Raw genomic sequence first — 18,395 nt, 5'->3', positions numbered from 1 at the left:
TCATTGGCTGATTTTTGCAAGTTGATTGCCAGGCCTTTATTCTTAGTCTGTCTTAGTCTGGAAGCTCCACTGAAACCTGTTCAGCATCATAATAACACGCAAGCCTCCACTGACAGAAGGGTGATGGAATTGAAGCCGGTCTCCCGCATGGGAGGCAAGAATTCCACCACTGAACCTCCACTGCCTTCCAGCCTACCAGGTAAAGGATGGTTTTTTTGAGAGTGGTAACAGAGCTGGAATATGATGAGGAGTAGGGATTCAGTAGTGGAAAGGAAGTGAGATAAGAAGGGGGCAGTAAGAGTCTCCCAGACAGAGGAAACAGATGTGTAAAGTCCTTGTGGGTGGAGGAACTAAATCCTGTGTGACTGGCGTGGAGTGATCGAGTGGGATTTGTAGTGTCAGGCCCTGTGAGACTTCGAAGGAGTGTGGTCCTGGCTTCTGAAGGCAGAAGGAGCCTGGGAAAGGTTTTACCAGAAGACTGACATGGTCGAATGTGTAATTCCAGCTCAGCCAGTTCCTGGCTGTGTGACCTTGGGCAGTTACTTAACCTCTCTGTGCTTCAGTTTCCACATCAGTAAATGTAGGCTAACAATAATACCATTTTTACATAGCACATAGTAAGCACCACCTGTGTGCTGTTATCATTTATTGTTGTTATTGTTTGACGAGATTGCCCTGGCTGCTATATAGAGAACAAGTTGATGGGGGCCAAAGGGACTTGGGGAGGCCATGGAGAAGGTGATGGTGGCGTGGACCCAGGCAGGCCTGGTGGGGCGGAAAGAGGCGAAGTGGTGATCTGGAAAGAGGCAGGCGAAGTAGTGGTCTGTCTTGGAGGTGGACTTGATGGGATGTATTGTGCAAGGGAGGTCCCTGTGTGGCACAGTTTTCTCTCAACTAATAACCTAAAGGTTGTCAGTTTGAATCCATACAGCAGTGCCATGGAAGAAAGACCTGGCAATCTGCTTCTGTAAAGATTGCAGCCTCGGAAACCCTATGGGGCAGTTCTACTTTTTCCTATAGGGTCACCATGAGTCAGAAGAGACTTGATGGCAACATTTTTGTTTTGTTTTGTTTTATTTTAACTAAGCTAAAGGTTGGCAGTTTGAACCCACCCAGCAGCACCACGGAAGAAAGACCTGGTGATCTGCTTCCGTAAATATTACAGCCAAGAAAAACCTATGGAGCAGTTCTACTCTAACACATGGGGTCGCCATGAGTCGCAACTGACTTGAAGGCAACGGATTTGGTTTTTGTTTTTATACTGTGTGAGGGAGGGAGCAGCTGGACCACAAACAACACCCCAGTTTCTGGGCTGAAGCCCCCAGTGGGTGCAAGGTTCCCAGAAGCAAACCTGGCTGGAAGAGGACGTTTGATGGATGCACATGTCTCCCTCCTTCCGCTCTGAGATTCCCTCACTCCTGAACTGCAGCTCAGCTGGGGGAAATGGAATTTCTCAAGGTCAGTGTGAGTCCGAGAACATGGCCCAAGGGATGCACTCCATCCGTCGGCCTGTGCTGAAGGACTTGGGGGGGGGGGGCGGTGCACAGGCCTTTACTCTGCCTTGCGTCCTGTCCTCAGCTGCACATACCAGCCCTTGGAGCCAGTTCAGGTGAGGCGTGGCTCGGCCTGGCTCTCTCCTGCGCCTCCCGTCTGCTTGCTCTTTGCTTCTGTTCCCTCTTCTCCCAGAGGCCCCCATGCTTTCCTACCTCTGCACTTTTGCCCAGGCCATTCCTCCCACTAGGAATATCTTCCTGCAATGACTTAGCCAAATACTCTGTTAAGAGCACAGTCCTGCACAAGGCTGCCCTCATTTTGGACACCAGCCACAAGCTCAGGGTCCCCACATCAGCCTCACTTCAGATCAGCTGGTTAGCAACTGAGAATTCCCACTGCCCCTTCAAAGGAGCCCTGGTGGTGCAACTGTTAAGCACTCAACTGCTAAAGGTTGGTGGTTCAAAACCCTTCGAAACCCACCAGCTGTTCCGTAGGAGAAAAGACCTGGCGATCTACTCCCTTAAAGATTAACTAGTTGCTGATCAAGTTGATTCCGACTCATAGCGACCCTCTAAGACAGAGTAGAGCTGCCCCATAGGGTTTCCAAGGCTGTAATCTTTTTTTTTAAATAGTGGTTTAGGTGAAATTTTACAGAGCAAATTAGTTCCTTATTAAATAATTAATACATGTATTGTTTTGTGATATTAGTTGCCATCGCTGTGATGTGTTAACAGTCTCCCGTTCTCAACCTTGGTTTCCCCATTTCCATTTGTCCAGCCTTCCTGTCCCCTCCTGCCTTCTCGTTCTCGCCCCTCGGCTGGTGTGCCCATTAAGCCTCATATATGTGGTTGAACTGCATGTGTTATTTTTTGTTTTATGGATCTTTGGCTGAAGGGTGAACCTCAGGAGTGACTTCAGTACTGAGTTAAAAGGATATCTAGGGGCCATACTCTTGGGGTTTCTTCAGTCTCTGTCAGACCAGTAAGTCTGGTTTTTTTTTAGATAGAATTTTGTTCTACATTTTTCTCCAGCTCTGTCCGGGATCCCCTATTGTGATCCCTGTCAGAGCAGTCAGTGCTGGTAGTCAGGCACCGTCTAGTTGTGCTGGACTCAGTCTGGTGGAGGCTGTGGTAATTGTGGTCCTTTAGTCCTTTGGGCTAATCTTTCCTTTGTGTCTTTGGTTTCTTTATTCTCCCTTGCTCCAGATGGGGTGTGACCAGTAGATGTATCTTAGATGGCCGCTCACAAGCTTTTAAGACCCCAGATGCTACTCACCAAAGTAGAATGTGGAACATTTTCTTTATAAACTATGTTATGCCAACTAAGCTAGTTGTCCACCGAGACCATGGTCCCCAGTTCTCAGCCCAGTAATTCGGTCTCTCAGGGAGCTTGGATATGTCTATGAAGCTTCTGTGCCAAGGGTGTAATCTTTACAGAAGCAAATTGCCACCTCTTTCTACCTTGGAGTGGCTAGTCGTTAAGCAGAGCACTTAACCACTGCACCACCAGGTTCCTTTCCATAAAGATTACAGCCTTGGAAACCCTGTGTAGCAGTTCTACGCTGTCACATGGGGTCGCTATGAGTCAGAATTGACTCTATGGCACACAACAAGAACTACCCCCTCAGGTTCAGTAATTTGCAAGAATGACTCACGGAACTCAGGAAAGTGCTATACTTAAAATTATAGCTTCATTACAGCAAAAGGGTACAAATTAGAAACAGCCAAAGGAAAAGATGCACAGGGGAGGTCTGGGAGGGTCCCAGAGGTGAAGCTTCCATTGCCCTCTCCCTGTGGAGTCAGGACGCGTCACCCTCCAGCACATCAGTGCGTCACAAGATGCAGAACATTGCCAGCCAGGGAAGCTCACTTGAGCTTTGGTGGCCAGAGTTTTTTTTACTGGGATTTTATTACATAGGCATGATTGATGGAATCATTGGCCATGGGATTGAATTTAACCTTCAGCCCTTCAGCCCCCTTCCTTCCCTGGAGGTAGGGCTGATACCACTTGTATCACAGCCCCAACCCTCTAATCACATGGTTGGTCTTTCCAGTGTGGCCAGCCCCCATCCTAAGTCATCTCATTAGCATAAACTATGAAGGGCCCTGCCAGGAGTCACCTCATTAGCATAAACTATCAGGTGTGGCCCAGGGGCCTACTATGTATAACAAAGACATCCCAGTCGTTCCTGAAATTCTAAAGATTTAGGGATTATCTCCCAGGAACCAGGAATTGAGGACAAAAGTCAGCCACATTCTTTATTACACATTTCCCCTCTTCTCTTCCACTAACTCAAAATGGCACCTAGCCTCAAAATTTGCTTTTTTTACCCCTACCCCTTCTGAGAGACACACAGAAGGTGGGGTTTATGGGCTTGTTTCTTAGATGGTTGATTACCCTCTAAGCTTGCTGTATAGTCTAGGGCAAGTCATATGTTACCCTGAGCCTCAATCTTTCCGTGAGTGAAATGGGCTAGGTAACTGGAAGCTCAAGTTTTCTTCATTCATTTGACAATCACAGCCAAGAAAACCATATGGAGGAGTTCTACTCTGTAACACATGGTATAGCCTTGAGTTGGAATCAACTCCACAGCAATGGGTTGGATTGGGTTTGGTTTTGGGGAGGAGGCATAAGATGAGGTGGGCAAGGCAGAGGCTAGTTCTTGGGGGACCTTGAATGTCATGGAAAGATTTTATTCCAAATGCAGTGGGAAACTTTCAGAGGAGTGGGAGCGGGGTTGGGGATCTGTTTATAATCTACCTAAGATCTTTCTGATGGCCGTGTAGAGAATGGTTTGGAAGTGGTGGGAGTGGAAGCAGAGAGAACAGAGCCCCATGCAAGTTTTACGTGAGTGATGAAGGTGGCTTGCTGTCTTAGTTATCTTGCCGCTATAACAGAAATACCACAAGTGGGTGGCTTTAACAAACAGATTTATTTTCTCACAGCTTAGGAGGCTAGAAGTCTGAAATCAGGGAGCCGGCTCTGGGGGAAGGCTTTCTTGCTCTGCCAGTTCTGGGGAAATGTCCTTCCTTGTCTCTTCAGCTTCTATTCCTTGGCTCTTTGATGATCTTCACGTGGCATGGCATCTATCTTCCCCCGACTGTGTTTGCTTAATCTGTTCCTTTTATAGGATTGACTCAAGACATACCCTACACTAATACCGCCTCATTAATATCACGAAGAAAACCCACTCCCAAATGGGATTATAGCCACAAGCATAACCAATCTAAACCCTTTGCCATGGAGTCAATTCTGACTCATAGGGACCCTATAGAACAGAGTAGAACTGTTCCAAAAATTTTCCAAGGCTGTAATCTTTACAGAAGCAGACTGCCACATTTTTCTCCTGTAGAGTGACTGAGAGATTCGAACCGCAGACCTTTTGGTTAGCAGTTGAACACTTAACCACTTTGCCACTAGGGCTCCTTAACCACAGGTATAGGGGTTAGGATTTACAACACATATTTTGGGGGAACACGATTCACTTCATAACATTTGAACTAGAAGGTAGCAGTAGAGATGGAGGGGAAGGTAGATTCAGGGGAGATTCAGAGACAGATGTGGGCTTGCTGAAGGACTGGATGTAGTAGTGGTGATAACAAATGAATCAAGTATTGTAGAGAAAAACTTGAACACTGTTTCAAGTTAAAACAGAGAGGTTTATTAAGGTTTAAAACGATTGTAATTGGGGAACTACGTAGCCCATTAAAAATGGAACCAGGTAGTCCGGGGCAGTTTGGTTACACAAGTATTTTTATAGGGTAAAAAAGAGGAACCAAACCATAGGCAGGGCAGTTACAGGAAAATCAATGACTATTGTAATAATCACAGTCTAATTGGTTTCTGATTGTTAATAGTATAGTTAGCGATTACAGATAGTTTCACAGGATGCGTAGATCATGGTCATAAGATGCTTACATATATTTTCTTTGATTATCTTGCAAAAGGAAACCCTGGTGGTGTAGTTGGTAAGAGCTATAGCTGCTAACCAACGGTCAACAGTTCGAATCCACCAGGCACTCCCTGGAAACCCTATGGAGCTGTTCTACTCTGTCCTGTAGGGTCACTTTGAGTTGGAATTGACTCGACAGCAATGGGTATTTTTTTTGGCTTTATCCTGCAAAAATACCTTGTTGACAACAGTGCTCAGACAGTGCTCTTCCTAGAAGGTGTATTTTGAGGGGTGTAGATGGTCACTTGGTGTCCTGGATTGAATTATGTCCCCCAAAAATGTGTGTATTAACTTGGTTAGGCCATGTGTGGTTGTCATCCATTTGGTGATTTTCTTATGTGTTATAAATCATAATCTCTGCCTGTGGTTAAAAGGATTAGGGTGGGATGTAACACTCTCGCTTAGGCTACCTCCCTTATCCAGTGTAAAGGGAGTTTCCCTGGGGTGTGGCCTGCACCACCTTTTATCTTCCAAGAGATAAAAGATAAGGGAAGCAAGCAGTGAGTTGGGGACCTCATGCCACCAAGAAAGCAGCACCAGGAACAGAGCACGTCCTTTGGACCCAGGGCCCCTGCGCCTGAGAAGCTCATTCACCAGGGGAAGATCGAGGACAAGGACCTTCCTCCAGAGCTGACAGAGACAGAAAGCCTTGCCCTGGAGCTGATGCCCTGAATTTGAACGTGTAACCAACTAGACTGCGAGAGAATAAATTTCTCTTTGTTATAGCCATCCACTTGTGGTGTTTCTGTTATAGCAGCACTAGATAACTAAGACACTTGGTTAAGACCCCTCGGGGCATATGGTTTTATATCCTGGTTTTGACCACCAAGGAAAAACATGCTTTTCTCAAAAACATAGCTGTTAGTCTAGAAGTCCAGATTATGATTAGATAGCATGGTCAGCATATTATTCCTCTGTCTCACTGACCGCACTGAAAGTTATCTTTTCTTGAGGTACAAGGATGCCCCCAGGGTTTCTGATCAGAGCATCTGTATTGATGGTGGGGCCGTTTCCTGGGAGGAGTAGACTGAGAAAGGAAGGTGGGCAGGGAGAAATGAAGCGTTCTCTTTGGTCCATCTTTGATGAAAGATGCCATCAGCCATCCAAGTGGAGATGTCAAGTGGATAATAGAGTAGAAGAGTCTGGAGCTCATACAATGCATGGGGCACACTGAGCTTCAAGTGTGCAAAATCTGAAACAACCTTGTTGTGTACCATGGAGTTGATTCCTACTCGTAATGACCCTATAGGACAGAGTAGAACTGCTCCATAAGGTTTCCTAGGCTGTAATCTTTATGGAAGCACATCGTCAGGTCTTTCTCTCCAGGAGTGCTGGGTGGGTTCAAACTGCCAACCTTTTGGTTAGCAGCTGAGTGCGTAACCACTGTGCCACCAGGACTGTGTGTCCTATAGTAGGGGATTGCATTATTTAGCCGATCCCTTATGGCTGACTTACAGTTAGCCTACTTCTAAAAGACTCAGGAACCAATAATGGTGATGGATGAACAACACGATGAACATATTTAATGTCATTGGACTGTACGTGTGAAGACTGTTGGAATGGCAAATGTTTTGTTACCTATATATTTACCACAATTAAAAAAAAAAAGTCTGGAGCTCAGAAGAGAAGCTGGGGATGGTTGGTGGAGGGAGGAATAGGTTTGGGTGGGGAAATGTTGAATTGTTCTGTCGGAAGGTTAGGGATGGGGTCTGGGGTATGATCTGTGGACTTGACATGTGTTAGGTTTGAATGACAGTACATCCGAAAAGAAGTGTCAAGTAGGGAGTTTGTATCAGTTGGTACAAAGGCTTAGCTGCTGTAATAAACAAATCCCACAACACCATGGTTTAAAGAAGGTGTAGGTTTATTTCTCTCCTACTGCGGTAAGAGGGCGCAGGGTGGCTAGGCGGTCTGTTCCACATGAGATCATCCTGGGACCCAGGTTCCTTTCATCTTGTTGCTCTGCTATCCCTTAGGGTATTGTCTTCATCTCTGTGTGACCAAAACTAGGTCGTGGGCAAGACAGTGTGTTAGGCTGGCCGGACAAGAAAAGGGCAGAAATCCAGGGAGCAAGACCTATGGAAGTGACTGGAAGGTGCATTTGTCATTTCGCTCAGGGTTTATAGCTGAAACCATAGTCTCCAAGCCACACCCAGCCCCAAGGCAAGCTGAGAAATGTAGTCCCTGGACAGCCTGCGTCCACTCTCACCTCTGTTTCTGTGGGAGAAATTATGTCACCCAGAGCTCAGTTTTTCCATGAGCAAAATGGGCTAGGCAACTGGAAGCTCAATTTTCTTTATTCATTCAACAATTTTTTGGGGGGGGTGGTATATGAGGTCAGCAAGGCAGAGACCAGTTCATGGGGGCTGGGGGGTCGGGGGGAAGGGTACCGTGAAGGTTGTGGAGAGATTCTGGATTTTATTCCCAACGCAGCACGAAGCCGCTGGTTGGTGTTGGTGGACCAGTAGCAGCCTGCTCCAGAGTTGGATGTTAGGTCTGGAACTTGAAGGAGAAGGCTGAGCTGGAGGTGTGAGTTGAGTAGTTATCTACACAGAGATGCTGTTTAAAGCAAAGGAATGGTGAGGCACCTTAGGGTGAGCTAGAAGAAAGCTTAGGATCAAGCCCTGGGAACCCAGTCATTTAAAGGACAGGGACAGGAACATCCTCAAGTTTCCCAACAATCCCCTTGCTATGACCACACCCATTTTCCTTCTCTCTCATCCTCCCTTCAGGCCTTGTATGACCCCATCAACCCTGACAGGGAGACCCTGGACCAGCCTTCCCTAACGGACACCCAGCGTCTGTCCAAAGAGCAGGAAGTACTTAGGGCTCTGGAGCCCCTGCTGACCCAGGCCAACTTCTCCCCGCTCTCCGAGGACACCCTGGCCTACGCTCTGGTGGTTCACCACCCTCAGGATGAGGTCCAGGTAAACCCAAAACCCATTGCTGTGGAGTTGATTCCTACTCATAGTGACACTATAGGACAGAGTGGAACTGACTGTATGGTTTCCAAGGATTCAAACTGTGGACTTTTTGGTTAGCAGCGGTAGCTCTTAACCACTCTGCCGCCATAGTTTCCAACTCAAATTCCCAGTGGGCCTTGGGGTAGGGGTGGGGCCTCTGAGAAGTAAAGGCTGTTGGGAGTTGTAGTCCAGACCTCAGGGGACCAGTCCATGTGGCACCTCTGGCGAACTAGAAAAACGAGCCCCATTTTCAGGTTACTCCACCCCCATCTGTTGGAAAAGTATCGTAAGATACAGAGTTTCTTAGGACTAGAAACATTAGTGTCATCTGCCAGATAATTATAATAAGAAATAATGCAAAATGCCCATCCTTGAAGTCAACACAGTTCTAATAAAAATACTTTAAAATATTTCAAAGTTCCACATTTTTTCTTTTTTTTTTTATTGTACTTTAGATGAAGGTTTACCGAACAAACTAGTTTCTCATCAAACAGTTAGTACACACATTGTTCTATGACATTGGTTAACAACCCCGCAACATGTCAACACTCTCCCTTCTCAATCCTGGGGTTCCCTATTACCAGCTTTCCTGTTCCCTCCTGCCTTCCAGTCTCTGTGCCAGGGCTGGTGCATCCCTTTAGTCTTGTATTGTTCCATGGGTCTGTTCAATCTTTGGCTGAAGAGTGAACATCAGGAGTGACTTCACTACTGAGCTGAAAGTGTATCTGGGGGCCATACTCTCAGGGTTTCTCCAGTCTCTGTCAGGCCAGCAAGTCTGGTCTTACTTTTTGAGTTAGAACTTTGTTCTACATTTTTCTCTGCTCTGTCCAGGGCCCTCTGTTGTGATCCCCATTAGAGCAGTCAGTGGTGATAGCTGGGCACCATCTCGTTGTACTGGACTGAGTCAGGTGGAGGCCATGGTAGATGTGGTCCATTAGTCCTTTGGACTAATCTTTCCCTTGTATCTTTAGTTTTCTTCATTCTTCCTTGCTCCAGAAGGGGCGAGACCAGTGGAGTACCCTAGCTGGCTGCTCACAGGCTTTCAAGACCCCAGACGCTACTCACCAAAGTAGAATGTAGAACATTTTCTTTATAGGCTCTGTTACGCCAATTGAGCTAGATGTTCCCCAAGACCATGGTCCCCAGAGCCCTCAGCCCAGCGGTTTGGTTCCTCAGGGAGTTTGGGTGTGTCTATGGAGCTACCACGACCAAAGTTCCACATTTTACTGATCTGGAGATGCACTTTCTCTAAAGTCGTATTTGCTCATCTCTGAAATGTGGACCTGACTTACAAGCAATGGTGTGACATAGTTTAATTGGCGACATATTTTGTTTTTTGGAGGGTTCACAAAATAATATCTGTCCTAGTTATCTAGTGCTGCTATAACAGAAATGCCACAAATGGGTGGCTTTAACAAACAGAAACTTATGTTCTCAGTTTAGGAGGCTAGAAGTCCAAATTCAGGGTGCTGGCTCTAGAGGAAGGTCCTTGTCTCTTCGGCTTGTTTCCTGGTTCCTTGGAGATGTCCATGTGGCTTGGCATCAGTCTTCCCCCATCTCTACGTGCTAGCTTGCTTGTTTAATCGTTTTTATATCTCAAAAGAGATTGACTCAAGACCAAACCAAAACAACTAAACCTGTTGCCATAGTGTCAATTCTGACTCATAGCAACCTTGTAGGACAGGGTAGAACTGCCACATAGGGTTTCCAAGGATCATCTGGTGGATTCAGACTGCCAACTTTTTGGTTAGCAGCCAAGCTCTTAACCACTGTGTCACCAGGGCTCCTGACTCAAGACACCCTGCCCTAACTCTGCCTTATTAACATAACAAAGACAACTCACTCCCAGATGGAATTATAACCACAGGCATAAAACCAAACCCATCACTATTGAGTCAGTTCTGACTCCTAGTGATCCTACAGGACAGAGTAGAACTGCTCCATAGGGTTTCCAAAGAGGGGCTGGTGGATTCAAACTGCCAACCTTTTGGTTAGTAGCCAAACACTTAACCACTGCACCACCAGGGCTCCACCACAGGCAGAAAGACTAAGATTTTATAATGCATGTTTTTGGGGGACACAATACCCATTGCCTTGGAGTCGATTCTGACTCATAGAGACCCTATAGGACAGAGTAGAGCTGCCCCATAGGGTTTCTAAAGCTGTAGTTTTAATGGAAGCAGACTGCCACAGCTTTCTGCCTCAGAGTGGATGATGGGTTCCAATGCAGACCTTTTGGTTAGCAGCTAACTGCTTAACTGCTGTGCCATCAGGACTCCTTTCATAAAATGATAGGGTATCTTAAAATCAGTGGCATCTTTATGTTGAGTAAAGTAATAAGTCAGACACAAAAGGACAAATACTGTACAACCCCACTCGTATGAAATTTCTAGAATAGGCAAATTCTTAGAGACAAGAAGTGGATTAGTTTACCAGGGGCTGGGGTGGGTAGGGGGAGGGGTGGCAGAAAGGGAAATGAGGAGCTATTGCTTGATGGGTACAGAGTTTCTGTTTGGGGTAATAAAATTTTTGGAAATGGATAGTGGTGATGGTTACACAACGTGATGAATTGATGTCACTGAATTGGCCATGTAAAAATGACTGAAATGGCAGATGTTTTGTTATATATATCTTACCTCAATAAAATTTAAAAAAGAGGTTACAAAAAAAATTCAGTGGTATCTTAGAAATATGGTAATTAAGATGACTTGGTGCTGTGAGTGGCATTGTCTTAGATGGTGTGTTCTTGTGCAGTACACAACATGAACAACCATATATGGCTGCCCTGCCTAAACTCTGGATGCTGATAAGCCTGGGGAAAGGAGGAAGTCATTGGAGGGAGGGTCAGCTAATTCCAGCATCCTGTCCTCACATCCCAGCCCATGTTCATCCGCTCTGCCTCCTTCATCCCCCTTGGCAGGTGACAATAAATTTGGATCAGTACATCTACATGCATTTCTGGGCTCTGGGCCAGCGAGTCGGGCAGATGCCCCAGAAGTCCAGTGTGGGCTCCAAACGTGGCTTCTTCACCAAGTCACCCCCCACAGAGAGGTGAGGTGGCTCTTGTTCCTCAGCTGCATCGAGAGGGAGTCAAGAGGGGACAGACTGGTCAATGTTTAGGTGTGGGTGTCTGGGGTCCTGGTGGGAAGTCGAGAAAGGGGGGAGGGGTGAATCATCAAAATGCTGCCTTTTCTTTCCAAGGGAAAGTGAGAACTACCATTTCTCAGAGAAGACAAAGGGTAAGCTCTGTTCTCCCATTTTCCGGATGAGGAAAACTGAGGCTCAGAGAGGGAAGGCCACATTCTGCAGAAAGGGTGCAGCCAGGCCTCTGATGAACAGCTGATTTTTAACTGAGGACACTCAAGTACAGGCTATGGTTATCGGGTCTTTTCTCCTGTGGTTCTGCTGGGTGGGTTTGGAGTAGAACTTCAAACTGTTTAGAATTAGCATTTCTAACAAGTTCCCAGGTGATGCTAATGCTGCTGGTTAGGGACCAGTTCTGACAACCACTAGTAGAGCAGTGGTTCTCAAAATTTATCATATATAAGAATCACCTGGAGATCTTCTTAAACTATAGTTGATTCAATATATCTGGGGTAGAAATGCAAATTCTCAGCAGGGATTCTAACTGGAAGCAAACTGGTTTGAAGCCCCGGTTTGAACCCCCAACACTTCCATTAGCAATGGAGTGCTTAACCATTGTACCACCAGGGCTTCTTTACTTAATAATGGTGGGAAAAAATATCAGAACTAAGCTAAGAACTAATGTAAGCCAGATCCTTTTATGGTCAGCCAGTGAGCCTATAAATTACCCAACCCTTCTGGAAATGAGTTTATCAAAACGTTGTTGTTCTTAGTTGCCATTGAGTTGACTCCAATTCATGGCTACCCCATGTATACAGAGTAGAACTGTGCTCCATAGGGTTTTCAAGGCTGTGACCTTTTGGAAGCAGATCACCAGGCCTGTCTTCCAAGGTGCCTCTGAGTCAGTTTGAACCGCCAACCTTTTGGCTAGTAGTCAACCACTTAACCATTTGTGTCACCCAAAACTCATTACTGTCAAGTCGATTCTGACTCATAGCAACCCTATAGGACACAGTAGAACTGTCCCATAGGATTTCCAAGGCTGTAATTTTTACTTAAGCAAACTTCAACATCTTTCTCCCATGGAGCAGCTGGTGGGTTCAAACCACAGAACTTTTGGTTAGCTGTCGAGTGCTTAACTACTGAGCCACCAGCTCCTTGTTGTTGTTAGGTGCCATCGAGTCGGTTATGACTCATAGGGACCTACATACAACAGAACAAAACACTGCCCAGTCCTGTGCCATCCTCGAAATCATTGCAATGTTTGAGCCCATTGTTCCAGCCACTGTGTCAATCCATCTTGTCAAGGGTCTTCCTCTTTTTCTCTGACCCTCTACTTTACCATGGATGATATCCTTCTCCAGGGACTGGTCCGTCCTGATAACATGTCCAAAGTACATGAGATGAAGTCTTGCCATCCTTGCTTCCAAGGAGCGTTCTGGCTGTATTTCTTCCGAGACAGGCTTGTTCATTCTTCTGGCAGTCCACGGTATATTCAGAATTCTTTCCCAACACCGTAACTCAGAGGCATCAATTCTTCCTCAGTCATCCTTAGTCACTGTCCAGCTTTTGTGTGTATATGAGGCGACTGAAAATATCATGCCTTTGGTCAGGCACACCTTAGTCCTCAAAGTGACAGCTTTGCTTTTTAACACTTGAAAGATGTCAGATTTGCTCAATGCAATACATCGTTTGATTTCTTGACTGCTACTTCCATAGTGTTCATTGTGGATCCAAGTGAAATGAAATCCTTGACAATGTCAATCTTTTCTCCATTTATCATGATACTGTTTATTGGTCCAGTTGTGAGGATTTTTGTTTTATGTTGAGGTATAATCCATACTGAAGGCTGTAGTCTTCGATGTTCCTCAGTAAGTGCTTCAAGTCCTCTTCTCTTTCAGCAAGTGAGATTGTGCTATCTGCATGTTTCAGGTTGTTAATGAGTCTTACACCAATCCTGATGCCCCGTTCTTCCTCACATAGTCCAGATTCTCGTATTATTTGCTCAGCATACAGATTGAATAGGTATGGTGAAAGGATGCAACCCTGATGCACACCTTTCCTGACTTTAAACCAATCAGTATCCCCTTGTTCTGTCTGAACAACTGCCGCTTGATCTATGTAAAGGTTCCTCATAAGCACAATTAAGTGTTCTGGAGTTCTCATTCTTGGCAGTGTTATCCATAGTTTGTTATGATCCACACAGTCATATGCCTTTGCATAATCAATAAAACACAGGTTTAAACATCCTTCTGGTATTCTCTGCTTTCAGCCAGGATCCATCTGACATCAGCAATGATATCCCTGGTTCCACGTCCTCCTCTGAAACCAGCCTGAATTTCTGGCGGTTCCCTGGCGATACACTACTGCAGCCGTTTTTGAATGATCCTCAGCAAAACTTTGCTTGCATGTGATATTAATGATATCATTCTATAATTTCCACATTTGGTTGGATCACCTTTCTTGGGAATAGGCATAAATATGGATCTCTTCCAGTCAGTTGGCCAGATAGCTGTCTTCCATATTTCTTGGCATAGACGAGTAAACACCTCCAGTGCTGCATCTGTTTGTTGAAACATCTCAATTGATATTCCATCAATTCCTGGAGCCTTGTTTTTCTCCAATGCCTTCAGAGCAGCTTGAACTTCTTCCTTCAGTACCATCGGTTCCTAATCATATGCCACCTCTTGAAATGGTTGAACATCGACTAATTCTTTTTGGTAAAATGACTCTGTGTATTCCTTCCATCTTCTTTTGATGCTTCCTGCGTCATTTAATATTTTCCTCACAGTATCCTTCAACTCGAAGCTTGAATTTTTTCTTCAGTTCTTTCAACTTGAGAAATGCCGAACGTGTTCTTCCCTTTTGGTTTTCCATCTCCAGCTCTTTGCACCTGTCATTATAATACTTTCTTTTTGAGCCGCCCTTTGAAATCTTCTATTCAATTCTTTTACTTCATCATTTCTTCCTTTTGCTTTAGCTGCTTGACTTTCGAGAGCAAGTTTCAGAGTCTCCTTTGACATCCATCTTGGTCTTTTCTTTCTTTCCTGTCTTTTCAATGACCTCTTGCTTTCTTCATGTATGATGTCCTTGATGTCATTCCACAACTTGTCTGGTCTTTGGTCACTAGTGTTCAATGCGTCAAATCTATTCTTGAGATGGTCTCTAAATTCAGGTGGGATATACTCAAGGTCATATTTTGGCTCTTGTGGACTTGATCTGATTTTCTTCAGTTTCATCTTGAACTTGCATATGAGCAATTGATGGTCTGTTCCACAGTCGGCCCCTGGCCTTGTTCTGACTGATGATATTGAGCTTTTCCATCATCTCTTTCCACAGATGTAGTCAATTTGATTCCTGTGTGTTCCACCTGGCAAGGTCCGTGTGTATAGTCACCATTTTTGTTGGTGAAAAAAGGTATTTGCAATGAAGAAGTTGTTAGTCTTGCAAAATTCTATCATTTGATCTCCAGCATTGTTTCTGTCACCAAGTCCGTATTTTCCAACTACCGATCCTTCTTCGTTTCCAGCTTTCGCATTCCAATCACCAGTAATTATCAATGTATCCTGATTGCATGTTTGATCAATTTCAGACTGCAACAGCTGATAAAAATCTTCTGTTTCTTCATCTTTGGCCCTGGTGGTTGGTGCGTAAATTTGAATAATAGCCATATTAAGTGGTCTTCCTTGTAGGCGTATGGATATTATCCTATCACTGACAGCATTGTACTTCAGGATAGATCTTGAAATGTTCTTTTTGACGATGAAGGCAACGCCACTCCTCTTCAAGTTGGCATTCCCAGCACAGTAGACTATATGATTGCTTGATTCAAAATGGCCAATACCAGTCCATTTCAGCTCACTAATGCCTAGGATATCGATGTTTGTGTGTTCCATTTCATTTTTGATGATTTCCTATTTTCCTAGATCCATACTTCATACACTTCACTTTCTGGTTATTAATGGATGTTTGCAGCTGTTTCTTCTCATTTTGAGTCATACCACATCAGCAAACGAGGGTCCCGAAAGGTTTACTCTATCCACATCATTAAGGTCGACTCTACTTTGAGGAGGCAGCTCTTCCCCAGTCGTCTTTTGAGTGCCTTCCAACCCGGGGGCTCATCTTCCAGCACTATATCAGACAGTGTTCTGCTGCTATTCATAAGGTTTTCACTGGCTAATTTTTTCAGAAGTAGACTGCTGGGTCCTTCTTCCTAGTCTGTCTTAGCCTGGAAGCTCAGCTGAAACCTGTCCTCCATGGGTGACCCTGCTGGTATCTGAATACTGGTGGCATAGCTTCCAGCATCATAGCAACACACAAGTCCCTACAGTACAACAAACTGACGGACATGTGGGGGATATGTATATATAGAGAGATTTATATCAAGAAAGTGGCTTTTAAAGTCATAGAGGCGGGAACATCCTAAGTCCGTGAGTCAGGATAGAGGCTTCTCTTGATTCATAACATAGACACAGGGGCTGGTGAACCCAAGATCTGGAAGTCAGAGAGCAGGGCTCTTGGTCACGGGCTACAAAGATTGATGAATCCCAAGATCGGCAGGCAAGATCACAGGTAAGCTGCTAGCTCAAGTCCTAAGAACCGGAGGTCAGCTGCAGGATCCAGCACAAGCTTAAAACCCCACAGCCTTGCCAGAATGTCCACTTATATTCGTTGCAGGCTATGCACCCAAGGAAATTTCCTACTCACAGCAAATCCCATCATGGGGGGATCACATATCAAATCTCAACAGGGAAGTGATCACATTATATGAATGCCAAAACACAGAATCATTGCCCAGCCAAGTTGACACACAATCTTAACCATCACAGTTTCCTTCTCCAGAGGCTGGTACCTCCTGATAACATGTCCAAAATATGTGAGACAAAGTCTCATCATCCTTGCTTCTAAGGAGCATTCTGGCTCTACTCCTTTCAAGACATGTTTTTTCATTCTTTTGGTGGCATGGTATATTCAATATTCTTCACCAGGCCCATCATACAAAGGCATCGATTCTTCTTCAGTCGTCCTTATTCATTGTCCAGCTTTTGCATGGATATGAAGGAATTGAAAACAACATGGCTTGGGTCAGGTGCACCTTGGTCCTTAAAGTGACATCTTTGCTATTTAACACTAAAGAGATCTTTTGCAGCAGATTTGCCCAATGCAATGCATCATTTGATTTCCTGACTACTGTTTCCATGGGTGTTGATTGTGGATTCAAGTAAAATGAAACACTTGACAAATTCAGTCTTTTCTTCATTTATCACGATGTTGCTTATTGGTTGGTCCAGTTGTGAGGATTTTTGTTTTCTTTATGTTGAGGTTTAATCCATACTGAAGGCTGTAGTCTTTGATCTTCAACAGTAAGTGCTTCACGTCCTCTTCACTTTTACCAAGCAAGGTTGTGTCACCTGCATAATACATTTGTTAATGTGTCTTCCTCCAATCCTAATGCCCCGTTTTTCTTCATAACCAATCTATGTGTCCAACAATCAGGGATTGCATTATTTAATCAATCCCCTATGGTTGGACACTTAGCTTGTTTCATGGTTGGACACTTAGCTTAGTTCTGTTTTTTGTCCCACCATTTTTGAACAAAGGGGACTTGGTGGCACAATGGTTAAGTGCTTTGCTGTTAACCAGAAGGTTGGTGGTTCAAACCCACCCAGCCACTCCATGGGAGAAAAGACCTGGCAATCTGCTTCCGTAAAGATTGTTGTTGTTAGGTGCCATCGAGTCAGTTCTGACTCATAGTGACTCTATGTACAACAGGACAAAACACTGCCTGGTCCTGTCCCATCCTGACAAATCATTTGAGCCCATTGTTGGAGCCACTGTGTCAATCCATCTTGTTGAGGGTCTTCTTCTTTTTTGTTGACCCACTAGCAAGCATGATATTCCTCTCCAGGGACTGGTGCCTCCTGATAACACGTCCAAAGTACATGAGACAAAGTCTCACCGTCCTTGCTTTTCAGGAACACTCTGGCTGTACTTCCTGCAAGACAGATTTGTTCATTCTTCTGGCAGTCCATGGTACAAGGCAGTTCTATTCTGTAACACACGGGCTTGCTATGAATCAGAATGGACTTGAAGGCACCTGACAATAACAACAGTCCCTGGGTGATGCAAATAGTTACCAAACTTGACTGGAAACTTAAAGGCTGACTGTTCGAGTCTACCCAGAGGTGCCTGGAACAAAGGCCTGTCCCAAACTTGACTGCTAACTTAAAGGCTAGCTGTTTGAGTCCACCCAGAGGTACCTGGCACAAAGGCCTGTTGATCTACTTCTGGAAAACCAGCCATTGAAAACCCTATGGGTCACAGTTCTACTCTCTGGTAAACATGGGGTCACCATGAGTTGGAACTGACTCAACAGCAACCAACAACAATTATTAAGTAGCCGTTTAAAATGGTTGTGTAACTGCAGATTCAGAGAGAATGTCCTGGGATTAGAGGGGGCAGCCCAGGGTGGTTCTGACCCTGCTCTGTGTCTCCGCCCATCAGGAGATACTTTAAACGGGTGGTGCTGGCAGCCCGGACGAAGGGAGGGCACCTGGTGCTGAAGAGCTTCAAGGACACGCCGCTAGAGGGACTGGAGCAACTGCTGCCTGAGCTAAAAGTGCGCACGTCGACCCTACAGCGTGCCCTGCTCAACCTCACGCTGATTGTTTCTGGTGTGGCGTTGTTTGTCAATGTGGGCATGGTGGTCCTGTCCGACCTCAAGGTGGGCACCTCATTGTTGCTGCTCTTCTTTGCTGTCTTCATGGGCCTGCGGGCCTCCAAGGTAAGTAGGCCATTTCATCATGGCCCTGTGACCCCCTTTCTCAGCATTCAGCCAGATGCTCAGGCCCCCCAATATTTTTGTTTCATGCATTAGTCCTGCATCATGGTGTGCTTCGTGT

General features: G+C 45.3%; 1 protein-coding gene across 2 annotated transcripts in view; it reads left to right on the top strand.

The window, feature by feature from the left end:
* TMEM143 (transmembrane protein 143) overlaps positions 1 to 18,395 on the top strand; it is a 38,052-nt gene that overhangs the window by 11,241 nt on the left and 8,416 nt on the right. For both annotated transcript variants that reach the window (XM_049900951.1, XM_049900950.1), the window contains 3 exons: positions 8,179 to 8,373; positions 11,330 to 11,460; positions 17,998 to 18,277. In XM_049900951.1, the coding sequence (XP_049756908.1) occupies positions 8,179 to 8,373; positions 11,330 to 11,460; positions 17,998 to 18,277 (606 nt within the window). The remainder of the gene's footprint in view (positions 1 to 8,178; positions 8,374 to 11,329; positions 11,461 to 17,997; positions 18,278 to 18,395) is intronic.

Source organism: Elephas maximus, chromosome 11, assembly GCF_024166365.1.
Source record: "Elephas maximus indicus isolate mEleMax1 chromosome 11, mEleMax1 primary haplotype, whole genome shotgun sequence".
Lineage (NCBI taxonomy): Eukaryota > Metazoa > Chordata > Mammalia > Proboscidea > Elephantidae > Elephas > Elephas maximus.
Note: the sequence above shows the minus strand (reverse complement) of the source record. Positions and strands in the feature narration are given on the sequence as shown.